Source organism: Marmota monax, unplaced genomic scaffold (assembly GCF_021218885.2).
Source record: "Marmota monax isolate L192 unplaced genomic scaffold, Marmota_monax_Labrador192_F-V1.1 WCK01_AAM20220418_F8-fsc00107, whole genome shotgun sequence".
In the NCBI taxonomy this organism is placed as follows: Eukaryota; Metazoa; Chordata; class Mammalia; order Rodentia; family Sciuridae; genus Marmota; species Marmota monax.
In genome coordinates this window covers 3,233,164-3,246,952 of record NW_026693761.1, presented here as the reverse complement: position 1 = coordinate 3,246,952, position 13,789 = coordinate 3,233,164, and the positions used below count along the sequence as shown (strand labels likewise).

The 13,789-nt window shown below is 38.9% G+C and overlaps 1 protein-coding gene across 1 annotated transcript in view; it reads left to right on the top strand.

Moving 5' to 3' along the window:
• The window catches only part of Aoah (acyloxyacyl hydrolase), a 204,456-nt gene that overhangs the window by 142,619 nt on the left and 48,048 nt on the right, over positions 1-13,789 (top strand). Inside the window, exon 13 of the mRNA XM_046460635.2 lies at positions 6,297-6,379. Coding sequence (XP_046316591.1) covers positions 6,297-6,379 — 83 coding nt within the window. The remainder of the gene's footprint in view (positions 1-6,296; positions 6,380-13,789) is intronic.

The window sequence follows — 13,789 nt, the reverse complement described above, 5'->3', positions numbered from 1 at the left end:
TGTTTAAATATAAACCAATAACCCAAGGCCATCAGATCATCAGACATCTAAGGGAAACTTCCAACATGAAAACAAAGGAAAATGACAGAGAGGAACTATGCACTGGTGGGTGCAGGAAGGTGGCAGCGGGTGGGGGACTTGAAAAAAAAAAAAAAACAGCTCTAGGGCCATGGTGGCACACCCTGTAATCCCAGCAACTTGGGAGGCTAAGACAGGAAGTTCACAAGTTCATAGCCAGACTCAGCAACTTAGCAACTTAGTGATACCCCATCTCAAAATAAAAAAATATAAAAGGGCTATGGATGTAGCTCAGAGGTAAAGCACCCCTGAGTTAAATCCTCAGTACCAAAGGGGGGAAAAATCCCTCTAATTAACAGCCTACTTATAAAAATAACTAAAATTATCTTCAAAAACATAAGAAATTACATTCATAAAACAAGAATATGTGATAAAGGAATATTTAGAAAACAAAATGAGTACTTGGAAATTATGCTAGTGACAGCAGATAATTTTGGGAGGGTGAGGAGGAACCAGAGATTGAACTCAGGGGCATTTGACCACTGAACCACATCCCCAGCCCTATTTTGTATTTTATTTAGAGACAGGGTCTCACTGAGTTGCTTAGTGCCTTGCTTTTGCTGAGGCTGACTTTGAACTCATGATCCTCCTGTTTCAGCCTCCTGAGTGATTGGGAATTTTTTTAATAGATAAATTTGTTGAGGATCATGAGCTCTCCTTGGATGTACTAAAGGAAACAAATTCCTAGTTTAGTGAAAATGCCAATAGACTAACACTTTCACAAGTTCACATTTTTGTGAGAACACGTTGATTTAATAAGTTGAATATGTAGTGATGATGTCACTTCTGTGATGGTGGCTGTTGTGTTGACTATTTCTGCTCTCCTAAACAACGAATACAAGATAGCAGATAATTGTAAGGGAAGAGTTGAAAGACAAAATTGAGAATAACATTCAGAAAAGTAAGAAGAAAGACAAATGAAATTAAGGCAGAAGAACTAGGAAAACTGAAAGACCAGTTCAGATAACTCAATATCCAAAAAAGAGTTCTAAAAAAGAAACATGGATGTCATGAATTAAATAATCCAAGAATATCTCTCAAAATTGAATAACATGAACTTCCAAAATTTGAAAGATTCCATCAGATGCCCAAAACTGAATGAAAATAGAACCACACCAACTAAACACCTGCTATCAGAACTGTTTAGTCAGTTGGTTTTTTTTTTTTTTTTTTTTGCCACTGTGACCAAAAGACCTGAAAAGAACAATTTGACACTCAATTTCAGATGCCTCAGTCCATAGATGGCCAGTTTCATTGCTTTGGTGAGGCAGAACATCAAGGCAGAAGGCGCATGATGGAAGAAAGCAGCTCAGGACCAGGCCACCAGCAAGCAGAGAGAGACTAAGCTCAGCTCATCAGGGACAAAATATATACCAGAAAGGCACACCCTCCAGTGACTCACCTCTCCCAGCCATACCCTACAGGCTTACAGTTATCACCCCATTAATCCATTCAAGTGGATTCATGTGCTGATTAGGTTAAGGCCCTTCTAACCCAATTGTTCCACCTCTAAACTTTTTGTTGTTGTTCCAGAAACAAGTTGAATGTTTTGCTTATTCCATTGCCAAACATTTTTCTTTTAAAAATGTTACATGAATCCACCTCTAAACTTTATTGCATCATCTAATACATGAGCTTTTGAGGACACTTTATATCTAAATCATAACAAGAACACTTGGAACAAAGTGCTACTACAGGCTTGCAAAACATTGAGACACAGAATGGCTTCAGACTGACCACTGGGGAGCTAGAAACTAACAGATACATTCCTTCAAAGTTCTCTGGGAAAATTGTCTCAACCAAATTCTACAACCAAACTGTTCTGGATATCTTTTGTGTCACAAAATATTACGAATTTTAGTGGTTCAAAACAATAACCATTTTCATTATATCCCATAATTTTGAGGGTCAGGAATTCAGGCAGAACTCAGCTAGCCAGTGCTTCCTGTCCATATGACATTGACCATGGTTTCTCCTTGGGATTCACCTAATGGCCAGGATGAGCTGGGGGATCCAAGATGGCTTCCCTCACATGACTGGTGCCTGGGAAGGGGCAACTAAAAGGTTAAGACCTTACTTTTTTTTAGCATTTTTAGGCTTATAGAAAAATTGAGCAGAAAGTACAAAGAGTTTCCACATACCTCTGCGCCTTCTCCCTAAATTCCCCTATTATTAACATCTTGTATTAATGTGGTACATTTGTTAGAAATGAAGAGCCAATACTGATTCAGATTAGCATTTCCTTAAAAAATCCACTGTGCTCCATCTATTCATTTTTCCTCCTCCCACCCAAATTCCTGGTAACCACTAATCTTTTTACCTTCTCCATAATTTTGCATTTTCCAGAATGTCATAAATAGACAGTCCCTGACCTACTATGGTTCATCTTGTGAATTTCTTCAACTTTATAATGGTACCAAAGTGATATGCATTTAAAAGAAAAATGCACTTTGAATTTTGATCTTTTCCCAGGCTGGTGATATGTGATTTGATGCTCTTTTGTGAAGGTGAGCAGCAGTAATGAGCTGTGGCTCCCAATGAGCCACACAGTCACAAGAAAAAACAACCAATACTCTATCATGTGCTGTGTGGCTAAGCTGTGATACTTGGTAGGTTCAGTATATTAAATGCATTTTTTGACTTACGATATTTTCAACTTTAAATGGGTTTGCTGGGACATGTTTTCATTGTACATCAAAGAGCATCTGTAGTTGGAATCACAAAGTATGCAGTATTTTCAGGTTGACTTTTTTCAATTAAAATATGTATTTAAAGTTATTCTTCATCTTTTCATTGCTTGACAACTCATTTCTTTGGATCCCTGAGTATCCCACTGTATGGATACACTATAGTTTGTTATCTGTTCACCTACCAAAAGACATCTTGGTTGCTTCCAAGGTGGGATCTTCTTATAGCCCCTCTAGCAGGGCAGTCAGACTTTTTATATGGCAGTTCAGAGCTCCACAAGGCAAAAGTTGCCAGGAATTTTAAAAGCCAGAATCAGCAGAGTGCCACTCTATTAGTTGAAGAAGCCAACACAGCCCACATTCAAAGGTAGAAGTGTTGAGGCTAATGTGACCATCTTCATGCTGCCACATAAAGTCAGATGGCCAAATTACAAATTCTAATGGTCCTGGAGGCTAATTTCCTTCACCTTTGGGGTAGTTTGGCAAGAAGCTGATCCATCATGGGGCTGGAATTGATCCTCAGCACCACCTAAAAATAAAAGCATTGTGTTGTGTCCATCTACACCTAAAAAATAAATATTAAAAAAAAGCTGATCCATCATGTATGAGGCACCCCCATTTTCACAAAGCAATGGCCTGTATAGGAAATTTATTATTGTGTGGTGATGGTTGTTATTATCACCATTGTCATCAACTTCATCATCAGAGTGACTTAGAAATACTTCAACCCTTTTTTCCTGAATAATATGTAGAGTGCCAAAGAGTGAGGTTCTTGTCTCAGAGGTGTCGAGTTCATCTGTGTCCTAAGACACCTTTGGATAGGATGAGAGTTCAGGGAAGAGGTAAACTCTGATACTTCTTCACTTCAAGTTTTTTTCTCACCAAGTCCCATTAATCCTACCAACATTTATATTACAGTGTAAGCTATGTTTCCAGATCCACCTTACACCTCACCAGCAAGCAAGTCAATGAATAAAAGCATTTCCAGATATACAAGTGCTAAAAAAAAAAAAAAGAAAGAAACTACTTTCCATCCACCTCTCAGAGTTATATAAAAGTGTTCTCCATCCAAAATAAGAAAAGTATAGCCTTCCAGGAAATCAGATGTCTAACAACCCAGTAGGATAGAGAAGGGAGCTCTCAGGCTACCCACTGTGCACCAGGGTGAAGACAACAAGCCCAAACTAAAGCGAACTGACAGGCTGTAGGAGACATTTCCACAAGATGACAAAATTAATAAACAATCTGACATACAGGGCATATCAAAAGGAGATGAATATGCACTACAAACAACTGTAAAAGATTTGAGGATGAATTAATGATAAATACAAAAAAAAATCATGCAAAAAGAATTTAAAAAGACCCAAAATTTAGTTTTTAAAGTATGTTACTTAAAGATAAAAAGAAAAATCCCCCCCACCCCCACAATATCAAAAGACTCAGCCAATTAAGGTTAAAATTGGTTGCCTCTGGGAATTGGGAAAGAGGCAAAAGTATGATATTGCTGTTTATTATTGCAAGTTTTAACCATTCAAATGGTTTGGCTCTATGAGGCTCATCTTTATCCTAATTCACCTTTCAATGAGACTTCCTGTGGCCACTCTAATCCTAATCTCCTTTCCCCCTTTTTAAAAATAGAATTTATTACTTTTTATTTTTTTACTTTTTTTCTAGAATATAGTTTAGTTATTTATAATATTTAGTGCTTTTGATGTGTCTTTTGCTACTGGAATGTCAACAACACAGAGGCAGGAATCTTTGTCTTTTTCACTTGCCAATATAACCCAATTGTCTACAATAAACAGTGCCTGGACCACACAATATGCTCAACAAACATTCTCCTAAACTTTATTTTTAAAGCTCTGTGCATGGGTAGCTTGGATGATAATAATGATAATGATAATAATAAAATGTATCATTCACTTCAAAATTCTATCACAAAGCAAAAATTTTGTACTTAAAATATTGCTCAGACATCTTAGTCTCCTACTAAGAAGTGTTATCATTAGTTTTCTCAGACTTCAAGAAGAATTCTACTACCAATGCATTCCAAATGCCCAAACATGGTACATCCTTACCTTTCTGAAGTATTTGAGACAGTTGCCAAGCATTGTAATACAATTATTAAGATTTTCATAATACATAAAATAGAGGGTAATTTTACATAAGGTTGTGAGATATGGGCTTATCAGAATGAAGAAAAGATATATTTGAAGAGTAATGGAATATTTATAAGTTGAATTATTATTCATTAGTTTATACTTGATCTTGTTTCAAAAAGAATTTTAGGAAATCTATAAAAGTATAGACAACATAACATTAAATTACATTTAAATTAAAAGCTTGGCAAAAGAAATTAGAAAATCAAAGATGAGGCAAAGGAAAGCCAAGAAAATTGCTTAAAATATGTATAATTATAGCCTGATACTCTCGTCAAATTTGGCTCTAGCTCTGTGCTCATTAATATTAGATTCAACTATAAGTAAAACAGATTCAACAGATGGGTGGTATAAATAAAATAGTACATGAATTTATTTTTCTTACACAGAAAAGTACAGAGATATGCAGTCTAGAACTAGTATAGGAGCTTAACTCCACCGACTCCCCAGGGATCCAGGCTTCTTTCCACTGATCTCTACTTTCCCAGTGTGGACCTTTTCCCCATAGTTCAAGATTGCAGCATTCTTATTCCAGGATGGAGAAAGAGGTCAAAGAAAGAGCAAGAGTTACCTTCCAATTGTGTTCTAAGAAATGTTCCAGAAACTGCCACTGGATATTTCTAATTCCATTGCATCATTCAGAATTTGGTGACATGGCTGCTCCTATCTGCAAGGGAAGCTGGGGAATGCAGTCATCACTCTGAGCTAATGTGGGTCCTGCCTCTATTGCAATGCACAAAGGGGAGAATGGATCTGGACACAGGAATTTGCCATAGCTTCAGAGCAACCAGAGGAAGAAAGAAAATATGGTCAGGTTCAAAACAAAATAATTCATAAAGATGAATTATTCCTCGAAAAAATTATTGCACTTGTTGGTAAAAAGATTAGAAAGGGATTATTCCAAAGGTTCATACAAAAGAAGTTTGATATCTCTAGCAGCACTCTTACCATATCAATGGCACTCATTTCATTGAATTGCTTCTCATAACTCCCAATAAGATATTTGCAGTTTAGAAAAAAAAATCAGTGAAATTTCGATCTTCTGAGTTCATTTTCACCATATTTTTAAAAATCATGTCAAAAATAGGTTTCTTTGCTGGGCACAGTGGCACATGCCTGTAATTCCAGCAGCTCCAGAGGTGGAGGCAGGAAGATCACCAGTTCAAAGCCAGCTTCAGCAATGGTGAGGCTCTAAGGAACTCAGTGAAACCCCGTCTCTCATAAAATACAAAATAGGGCTGGGGATGTGGCTCAGTGGTTGAGTGCCCTTGAGTTCAATCCCAGATACCAAAAAACAATAATAATAAGTTTCTTTGAACTTCACCATTAAATGTCCTGACAGTAAGTACATAAATACATATATTTGTTTCAGAATTGAAGAAAAATCTATTTACCTTCGTTTACGGAGAAGAAACCACTGTAACCACAGGGACTACCAGAATATTTCAAGAAATGGTATGTAACTTTCCACGTAAGCCTTCAACAAAGTGCTATAATCATTGGTTTTACTTTGTAGGTACCACAAAGAATTAGATAAGGATAAAATGAACAGTCTCCCTTCCAACTCTATTGCCCTTTCTGAGCAAAGTTCTCTGGGCTAACAGCCATCTATCTACAGCAAAGGAGGACAAGCACAAGATGCAGTCAAGAAGGCAGTTCAGTCAATTTAACAGCAAAGTTCTACAAAGGCCAAGGTATAGAGTATTCCAAGCTCAGCTGGCAAGACCTAAATAAGCATTAGCAAGACAAAGGCTGAGCAAAGTCAAGGTCATTGCAAAAGCTCTACTTTCAAAATGGTGCAAGTCCCCCAGGTCTCTGCCAAGGTAGGAATTTTAAGTTTTACTGTTGTAGGTTTCCACCTCTCACCTTGGACCTAGAGGTGGTCTATTGCTACAAGAACTTGATGAAACTCCTGTTTGACAAACTAGAGCCTGGCTAATGCTAATGAATTGCCATGTAATGTTTTGTGACACCAGAATACAGATATGGCAAACAGTGTGTGCAGTGCTACTCGATCTTGCTAAGCCTGGGGAACACACTACTAATCAACCTTGGCACTTGGGCCTGCTACACCCAGAGTCTGCCTAAGCAGGTCTCACAACGCAGCATGTCTGACAATCATCATCAACAGATTAGAGTTGGCACATGAAATTAAACCTATTTGCCATCCCTGTGCCATCTCTAATTAACTTAAGATGTGGAGGAATTTTCCAAGCCACATGAGTTTTAACTAAATACGCTGCCTACAACTAATGTATTTCCTAAAATAAATATTCTCCTCCAAATAAGTGTTCTACCATTCTAAGAATAACAGATTTTTTAAAAAAACTAATAAATAGTAGCTGCCATTTACTGAGCCCCTACCAAGTGCTGAGAACATTTTATGTATAATTCAGTTAATCCTTTCCATTGCAAACACAGTCAGACAAGTAGTATTATATTTCCTCAGTGCTAAGACACCATTGATTGTTAGACTACTGGGGAGTGTTGAGCCAGGGAAAAGGGAAGGAAAAATTGCAATGTTCACATTGATTGCAGAACTCAACCCAATGATTGAGTGTGTTAAAATTTATTTCTAAGAATGGAGGAATTATAAGGCTATTCACACTGTTGCCTCTGAGGAAATGGAGACACAGATAGGCGGAGAATCTTGTGCCAGGTCACAGAGATAGTAAGTTACAGGACTGGATCTTCTACCCTGGTTGTCTAACTCGACTCAGACACCAACAAAGATAATCAACCATTAGTCTATGACCTGAGATGATCTTTAAAAAGAAGTCGACCTTAACCTCTCTAGCCGATCATTTCTGGGCAGTACCATCGATCCTAGCTGTGAATCATTACAGGTATGAGCCCCGGCAGCAGTACTTTCTCTTTTCCTTTAGTAAGAAATTCAAAAGCCTCAATGCTGTCAAACACTGTCTTTCAATGCAGACTAAAAAACAAAGAAGTAAAAGCTCATCTGTGTGGAATATTACGCAACTCTAGAAATGATGGCTAACAGTCTATTTTTTTTATTTAGAAGAATAAAACTTTGCCAAAATATAAAACTGGATATTATACTTCAATTTCTACCACATAAAAAACAGCTATATCTAAGAAGAAAGATTGGTAGAAAATATACCAATATCATCCATTATGTTTGATAAATATAGGTGATTACTACCCCCTCCCGACTTTTCTGTTTCCAAAAGGTTTCATTTATTTGTAGCAATAACCTGTTTAAACTTCTAGAAAATAAATTGAGTCTGGAAATAGTAATGGACTTTCGCAGGGTAACAAGCTGGGTAGTGTAGAATACTGAGACAGAAGATTCTATGAGAAATGCAAACTAGAGGTTGTTCTCTCTCCACGCGGCTTCCATGCCCACATTTCTCTTTGCTGAGACCCAGACATGTCAACGTCACTTTCCTACACATAATGAATACAGTACCCTTTTATAAAATCATAAAGACCACAATAAGGTACTCCAAAAGGTTCCCTGGACAATTGAGAGTGGAGGGTTCTCCTTGTGTGACCTGTCATAACTGACAACATTCCTTTAAAATTCTACTGGATGATACAGGGAGAGAAAAGGGAAATGGGAGGAGGATCTCATGGTGAAAACATGTCAAAAATGTGATGGATACCTGTGTGTTCTGCCAGACTTCATCTAATGAATAGATACAGGGGAGGAAGGGATATTTCTTTCCTTTTCTTTGAATTTGCAACCTTAAGAAATGTATAAAAATGTGCACCTTGTCTAGTATTACTTCTTTGAAGATGCTTCTTGACTTTTTTTTCTAAGAATGTAATTCTAAAAGGATTCTTTTTATTTATTTTTTTTTTTTAGATTCTCGTAGTTACTCATTATTTGATGCCCTGGTTTCATTCCCCAGCCCCTCTTCCTATTTTCTGTTGCTTTTCCTTGCTCTGGATTTTCTTTTGATATTATGCAGCACGTAACCTGACTACCCACGCCAAGTTATTTCAATTACTCCCCAAGGTTTTTATTAGATATAGGAAAAATCAGCTTTCCACGTTCTGCATATTTATGGTGCTGCACTGATTTTTTAGAACCAGCCAGAGAGAAAGGGAAGAAAGAGTTGAATGGAATATTAAAGCGTTTCTTAAAAATTGTATAGTAAGAATTAAAGGAAACAGCTCCTATTTTCTTCTTGACCTTTATATAAGAGATCTCAAATTTTTCTATAGCAACCTCTCTGTTACAGAGCATTTTAAACTGTAAAATGTGGAAGTCATCTTTAATTCAGGGAATAATTTCCTGGCATGGAGGTTAAGAATGATCAGGTTCCTGCCAAGTTATCTTTATGATCAGCAAAGGACATGGTTGGCAGTGGCTCTTACAGCTTCCAACAAGATGAAATAGCCCAGGGAAGGAGGCAGCCAGTGCACTGAAGGGGGAAAGGGTCAAAATGCTGTGGAGTTGGCTGGCTCCCCACAGAACACCCCCTTACCACCCAGAGATGGAACGTGAGGTCTAGAGAACAGAGAGCAAAGGTTTCCCTCTCCTATTGCCTCATAAAATCTTCTTTCTTTAAAGTGCAAAATAGTAAAGGTTTTGAATTTTGGCCCTGGAATGGGTGTGTGTCTTTGGTCAGGCACTTAATCTTTCTGATCCTGGTTCAGTAAGCACAGTTTCCAAAGACCACCTGGATCTTACTGTGGGTTGGCTAGATGACAAGCCAGCTTGAGAGGGCCCTCCTTCAACTTGGCCTTCTCAAGGGGAAGAGAGAGGTTACACCCAAAATGAGTTAGGAGAATGGAAGGGACGGTTGCCTTCTCTTTTGCAGTCCTACTGTGTTAAACCCAGTTTCTTAAACTATGGCACATGATATTGTAACTGCATCATAAAACCAGGTGCATGATAGACCTAGAAGGGGCCACCACACACAACAAGGATAATGACAATATATACCCCAACAGCACGGGGCTGCTGTAGGTTGAGTGAGAAGCCACAGGGCTTCCTAAAGCTGGAGTGCCACTGAAATGATTGTTGCAAGCTCCCTCTTACTACCTGTACTTTCATTTATTCATTATTTTCTAAATCAGTCATTTTTTTCTATATTAATAATTTTTCAAAGAAACAAAATAAGAATGAATTTTAAAAACACAGGAATAGGGGCTGGTGTTGTGACTCAGGGAGAGTACACTCTCCTAGCATGTGTAAGGTGCTGGGTTCCATCTTCAGCACCACATAAAAATAAATTAATTGATTAAAGATATTGTGTCCAACTACAACTAAATATATATATATATATATATATATATATTTAAAACACGCACACACACACACACACACACAGGAATAGTAGGAAGAGGCACAGCTCCCCATTCTTGAGGGCAGCAGAAGGATGTCAAGAGTTGGACATCGAGGCCCCTGGGGACAATGGCAAGCAGGAAGGTAACCAGGATGAGTGAGGTACCTGATGGACTTGGAGTATCTTTCAAGAAGGGGCTCCCTCTGAGAGGAAAAGTCTGGGCAGGGATAGGAGTGAGAAGCTAAGGAAATTGGCGATAGCAGTTCTGAGACTGATGGGAAAGCTGGGACAAAGGACAGAGGAGGGAGCCCTGGGTAGTGGAATGTGGCTTCAGCCTACAAAGGCATTTAGGACTCTGCTGGAGGAGCTGAAGGAACCAAAAGGAAGGGCAGGGTTAAGGAGGAAAGGAGTAAATGCTGAATCCCTGATAGTAAAGGAGCTGAGGAAAGGAAGAGGCTGGAGGGAACCTTGGCTGGTTGAACTGGGAGTTCTGGACTGTACTGGGGTCCAAGGGTAGAGGAAAAGCAGATAAGAGTCTTCATCTTCTCTCCAGCAAAGATGTTCACCCCTCAGAGACCAGACCACAAAAGAGGCAGTGCCAGAGAGTATCCAGCCCACCTAGGAGGCTGTCAGGGCAAACATGAGCCCTAAGCCATCTCTCATACCTGAGCAATATGTTCTGCTCTTTGGGACCTGGGCATTATTCTTGAGCCTCTTGCTCGGTGAGGACTCGGTAAATATGAGCTCTTATTTTGCCTTCCTGGTCCTTGCCTGGTTTAATGCTCCCTCATTCCCAAACTCACAGGGCCAACTGCTCCATTCAGACCCTATGTTCATGCCTATGTTCTTGCATTTTCTTGAACTTGTGGTTGAGTTATTTGCTTTAAGACCGGCTTCTCAGCTGAACAGGGAACAGGAGCCACATGGGGCTGACATTTGTATTTATAGCCCTGAGCTCAAAATCTGATGCACATAATAGGGTCACACACCTTCTTAACCTGAATGTTTCTCAGTAGTTACATTTAACCTATGCAGAGACAAAACCCACAACTGGCAGGATTATGCTTCATTTAAAATAAAGGGTAGGAATGACTATGAGATATCCACTTGCTCCTGTTAGGATGCCGTTATCAAAAAACAAAAGACGAGTGTTGCTGAGGATGTGGAGAAACGTACCCTCATGCATTGTTGGTAGGAATGTAAAGTGTATCTACTTTATAAAATAATATAGTGATTCCTCAGAAAATTAAATATTGAACCAGCATATGATCCAACAATACTACTTCTGAATATTAATCCAAAAGAATTGAGAAATGGATCTTAAAAAGATATCTGCACTCAGTTCATTGAAGCATGATTCATAATAGCCAAGAGGTGGAAACAACCTAACTCTCCATCAACACACAAGTGAATAGTGAAAATCGGTATGTAAACAAAATGGAATAGTATTCAGCCTTTTCAAAAGAAGGAAATTCTGCCTTTATGCAACATCTTGGATGAACTCTGAGGTCATGATGTTAAGTGAAATAAGCCAGTGACAGAAGGATTGCATGATTCCACTTTTATAAGGCATCTAAAGTTGTTGAACTTATATAAGCAAAGAGTAGAAAGTTGGTCAATAGGGTCTGGGAGGGAGGAGAAATGGGGAGTTGCTATTAACAGGAATGCCATTTCATTATGCAAGATGATTAGGTTCTAGACAGCTACTATGCAGGAACATGCCTATAGCTAACGATACTGTATTGTACACTTAATAAATTCCTGAAGAAGGTAATTCCCTTGTTAAGAGTTCTTACCACAATAAAATTTAAAATAAGTAGATAAAAGCAAGATAAAAAGATAAAATAAAGGGTAGAAGGAAGGCAAATTGTTAAAATGGTATGAAATATAAATAAAGTAAGTATAAAGTATCCATAAGGCATATTCTTTCAAAATAAATAAGACTCATCTGTTTTTAAAAGCAAACAAATTCCAGTCCTGAATCTCCATCACCGCAACACACCCTTGTAGAGCAAGATGCTGTGGTGGGTTTATGGGGTGCACGGGCCCTCTAGTTTGCACATGAGACGTCACTGGAATCTTATGCCTTTTTCAGTGACAACCTTCCCCATTTTGTTTTTGCAAGTTTAGCAAAATGTTTTTGTAAACATTTGTTTGGGGGAGGATTCGTTTCAGAAATTCAAAAGTGTTTAAATGCATGTTTTCCCAGAACCAATCTCCCATCCACACAGAGAAAGGCATCCCCTCTCTGGGCACTTACAAGGAGAGTGCGAGGGGCAGGGGACTAGCTTGAAGTATCCAGAGATGAGGAGTGGAGAACTACAACACCCTGCTGAAGCACAGTGTTTGAGGTCTCACCCCCTCATCCAAGCCACCCCTCAGCCCCTTGCCTCAAACTAAGTTTGGTCTCGAACCTCTTAGGTTCTTCACCCTCCCCCAGCCCCACACTCCACACTCTGAAAAAACTTCATCTGGCTTTTTCCCTTCTTCAGAGTTTGGTTAAACCGTCTGGAGAATGGGAGAGAATGGAACAGACCTAGAGAAACTAGGAGAAAGGGGCAAAATTCAAGATGGTCTAGGAAATCCATAATCAGGTCATATATAGAAAACAGTATTGAGAAGACTACGTGGAAAAGATTGGGAGAGAAACTTGAGCAGGAAAGGTGAAGGGGGAGTTTCTAAGAGGGGTTGAGTAGGAAGGCCCTGGAGGGAAGGAAAGACAAAAGAAAGGGGATTCTTGCATGAAGCAGGGAATGTGTGACCATGACAGCTATGTTGTGAGGAGAGCCCAGTACTCCTTTTAGATGGCTGCCTGAACTGTCTTCCTAACACATCGCTGCTCTGATCACAAGTCACAGGAGACTACTGGCAGACAAGGTTTCCATCAGCATAAATTACATTACCTTATCTGTAAACTACAAACACAGGACAACTCACTCTTATCTCTCTCCAGTGAAAAACCAGGGGACACACGGGCTCTAGAATTCATTAATTCTTTATAGCATCATTAATTCTGCTAATATTTTTGAGCACCAGTAACAACAACCAGCACAGAAGATAAAAAGACTTTTATCTAATGTTAACGCATGCATTGATCTCTAAGTCCTGACCTCTGATTGGCTGATTCTATGAACTCTGTGAGTCATTTCTTCTTTGTAAATTTCCCTATGGGTAAAATAAAGGATTTAAAGTTGATGAGTCTCAACTTTCATCCAAGCTCTATGAGTTTGGATTGCTAAATCAGCTAGCAAGCCACAGGCTCAGACAATGCTTTTTTTTTCTTTTTAATTTGTTGCTGTCATTTAAAAATTAAGCGTGTTACTAAAAATTCAGCTTTCTGTTCATCTTAAAATATCACTAGCTCTGGCAACACTGGGCCACACTCTTGCTTGGCAACAATTGCTGGGAGGTGGACTTCCCTTGAGGTGCAGTATATGCTATGCAGTCCTGTTCTGCTCATGTATAGCTGTTGGACCCTATGGACACTTGAATTTTCAACCCTCTCTCAAGTGGCTGGAAGTAGCTGGAAGCTACTCAAGTGGAAGCAGGACAAGGCCTTCAGGGCCAGCAAGTCAGAAAAAGTTCCAAGAATAAAGATAACTCT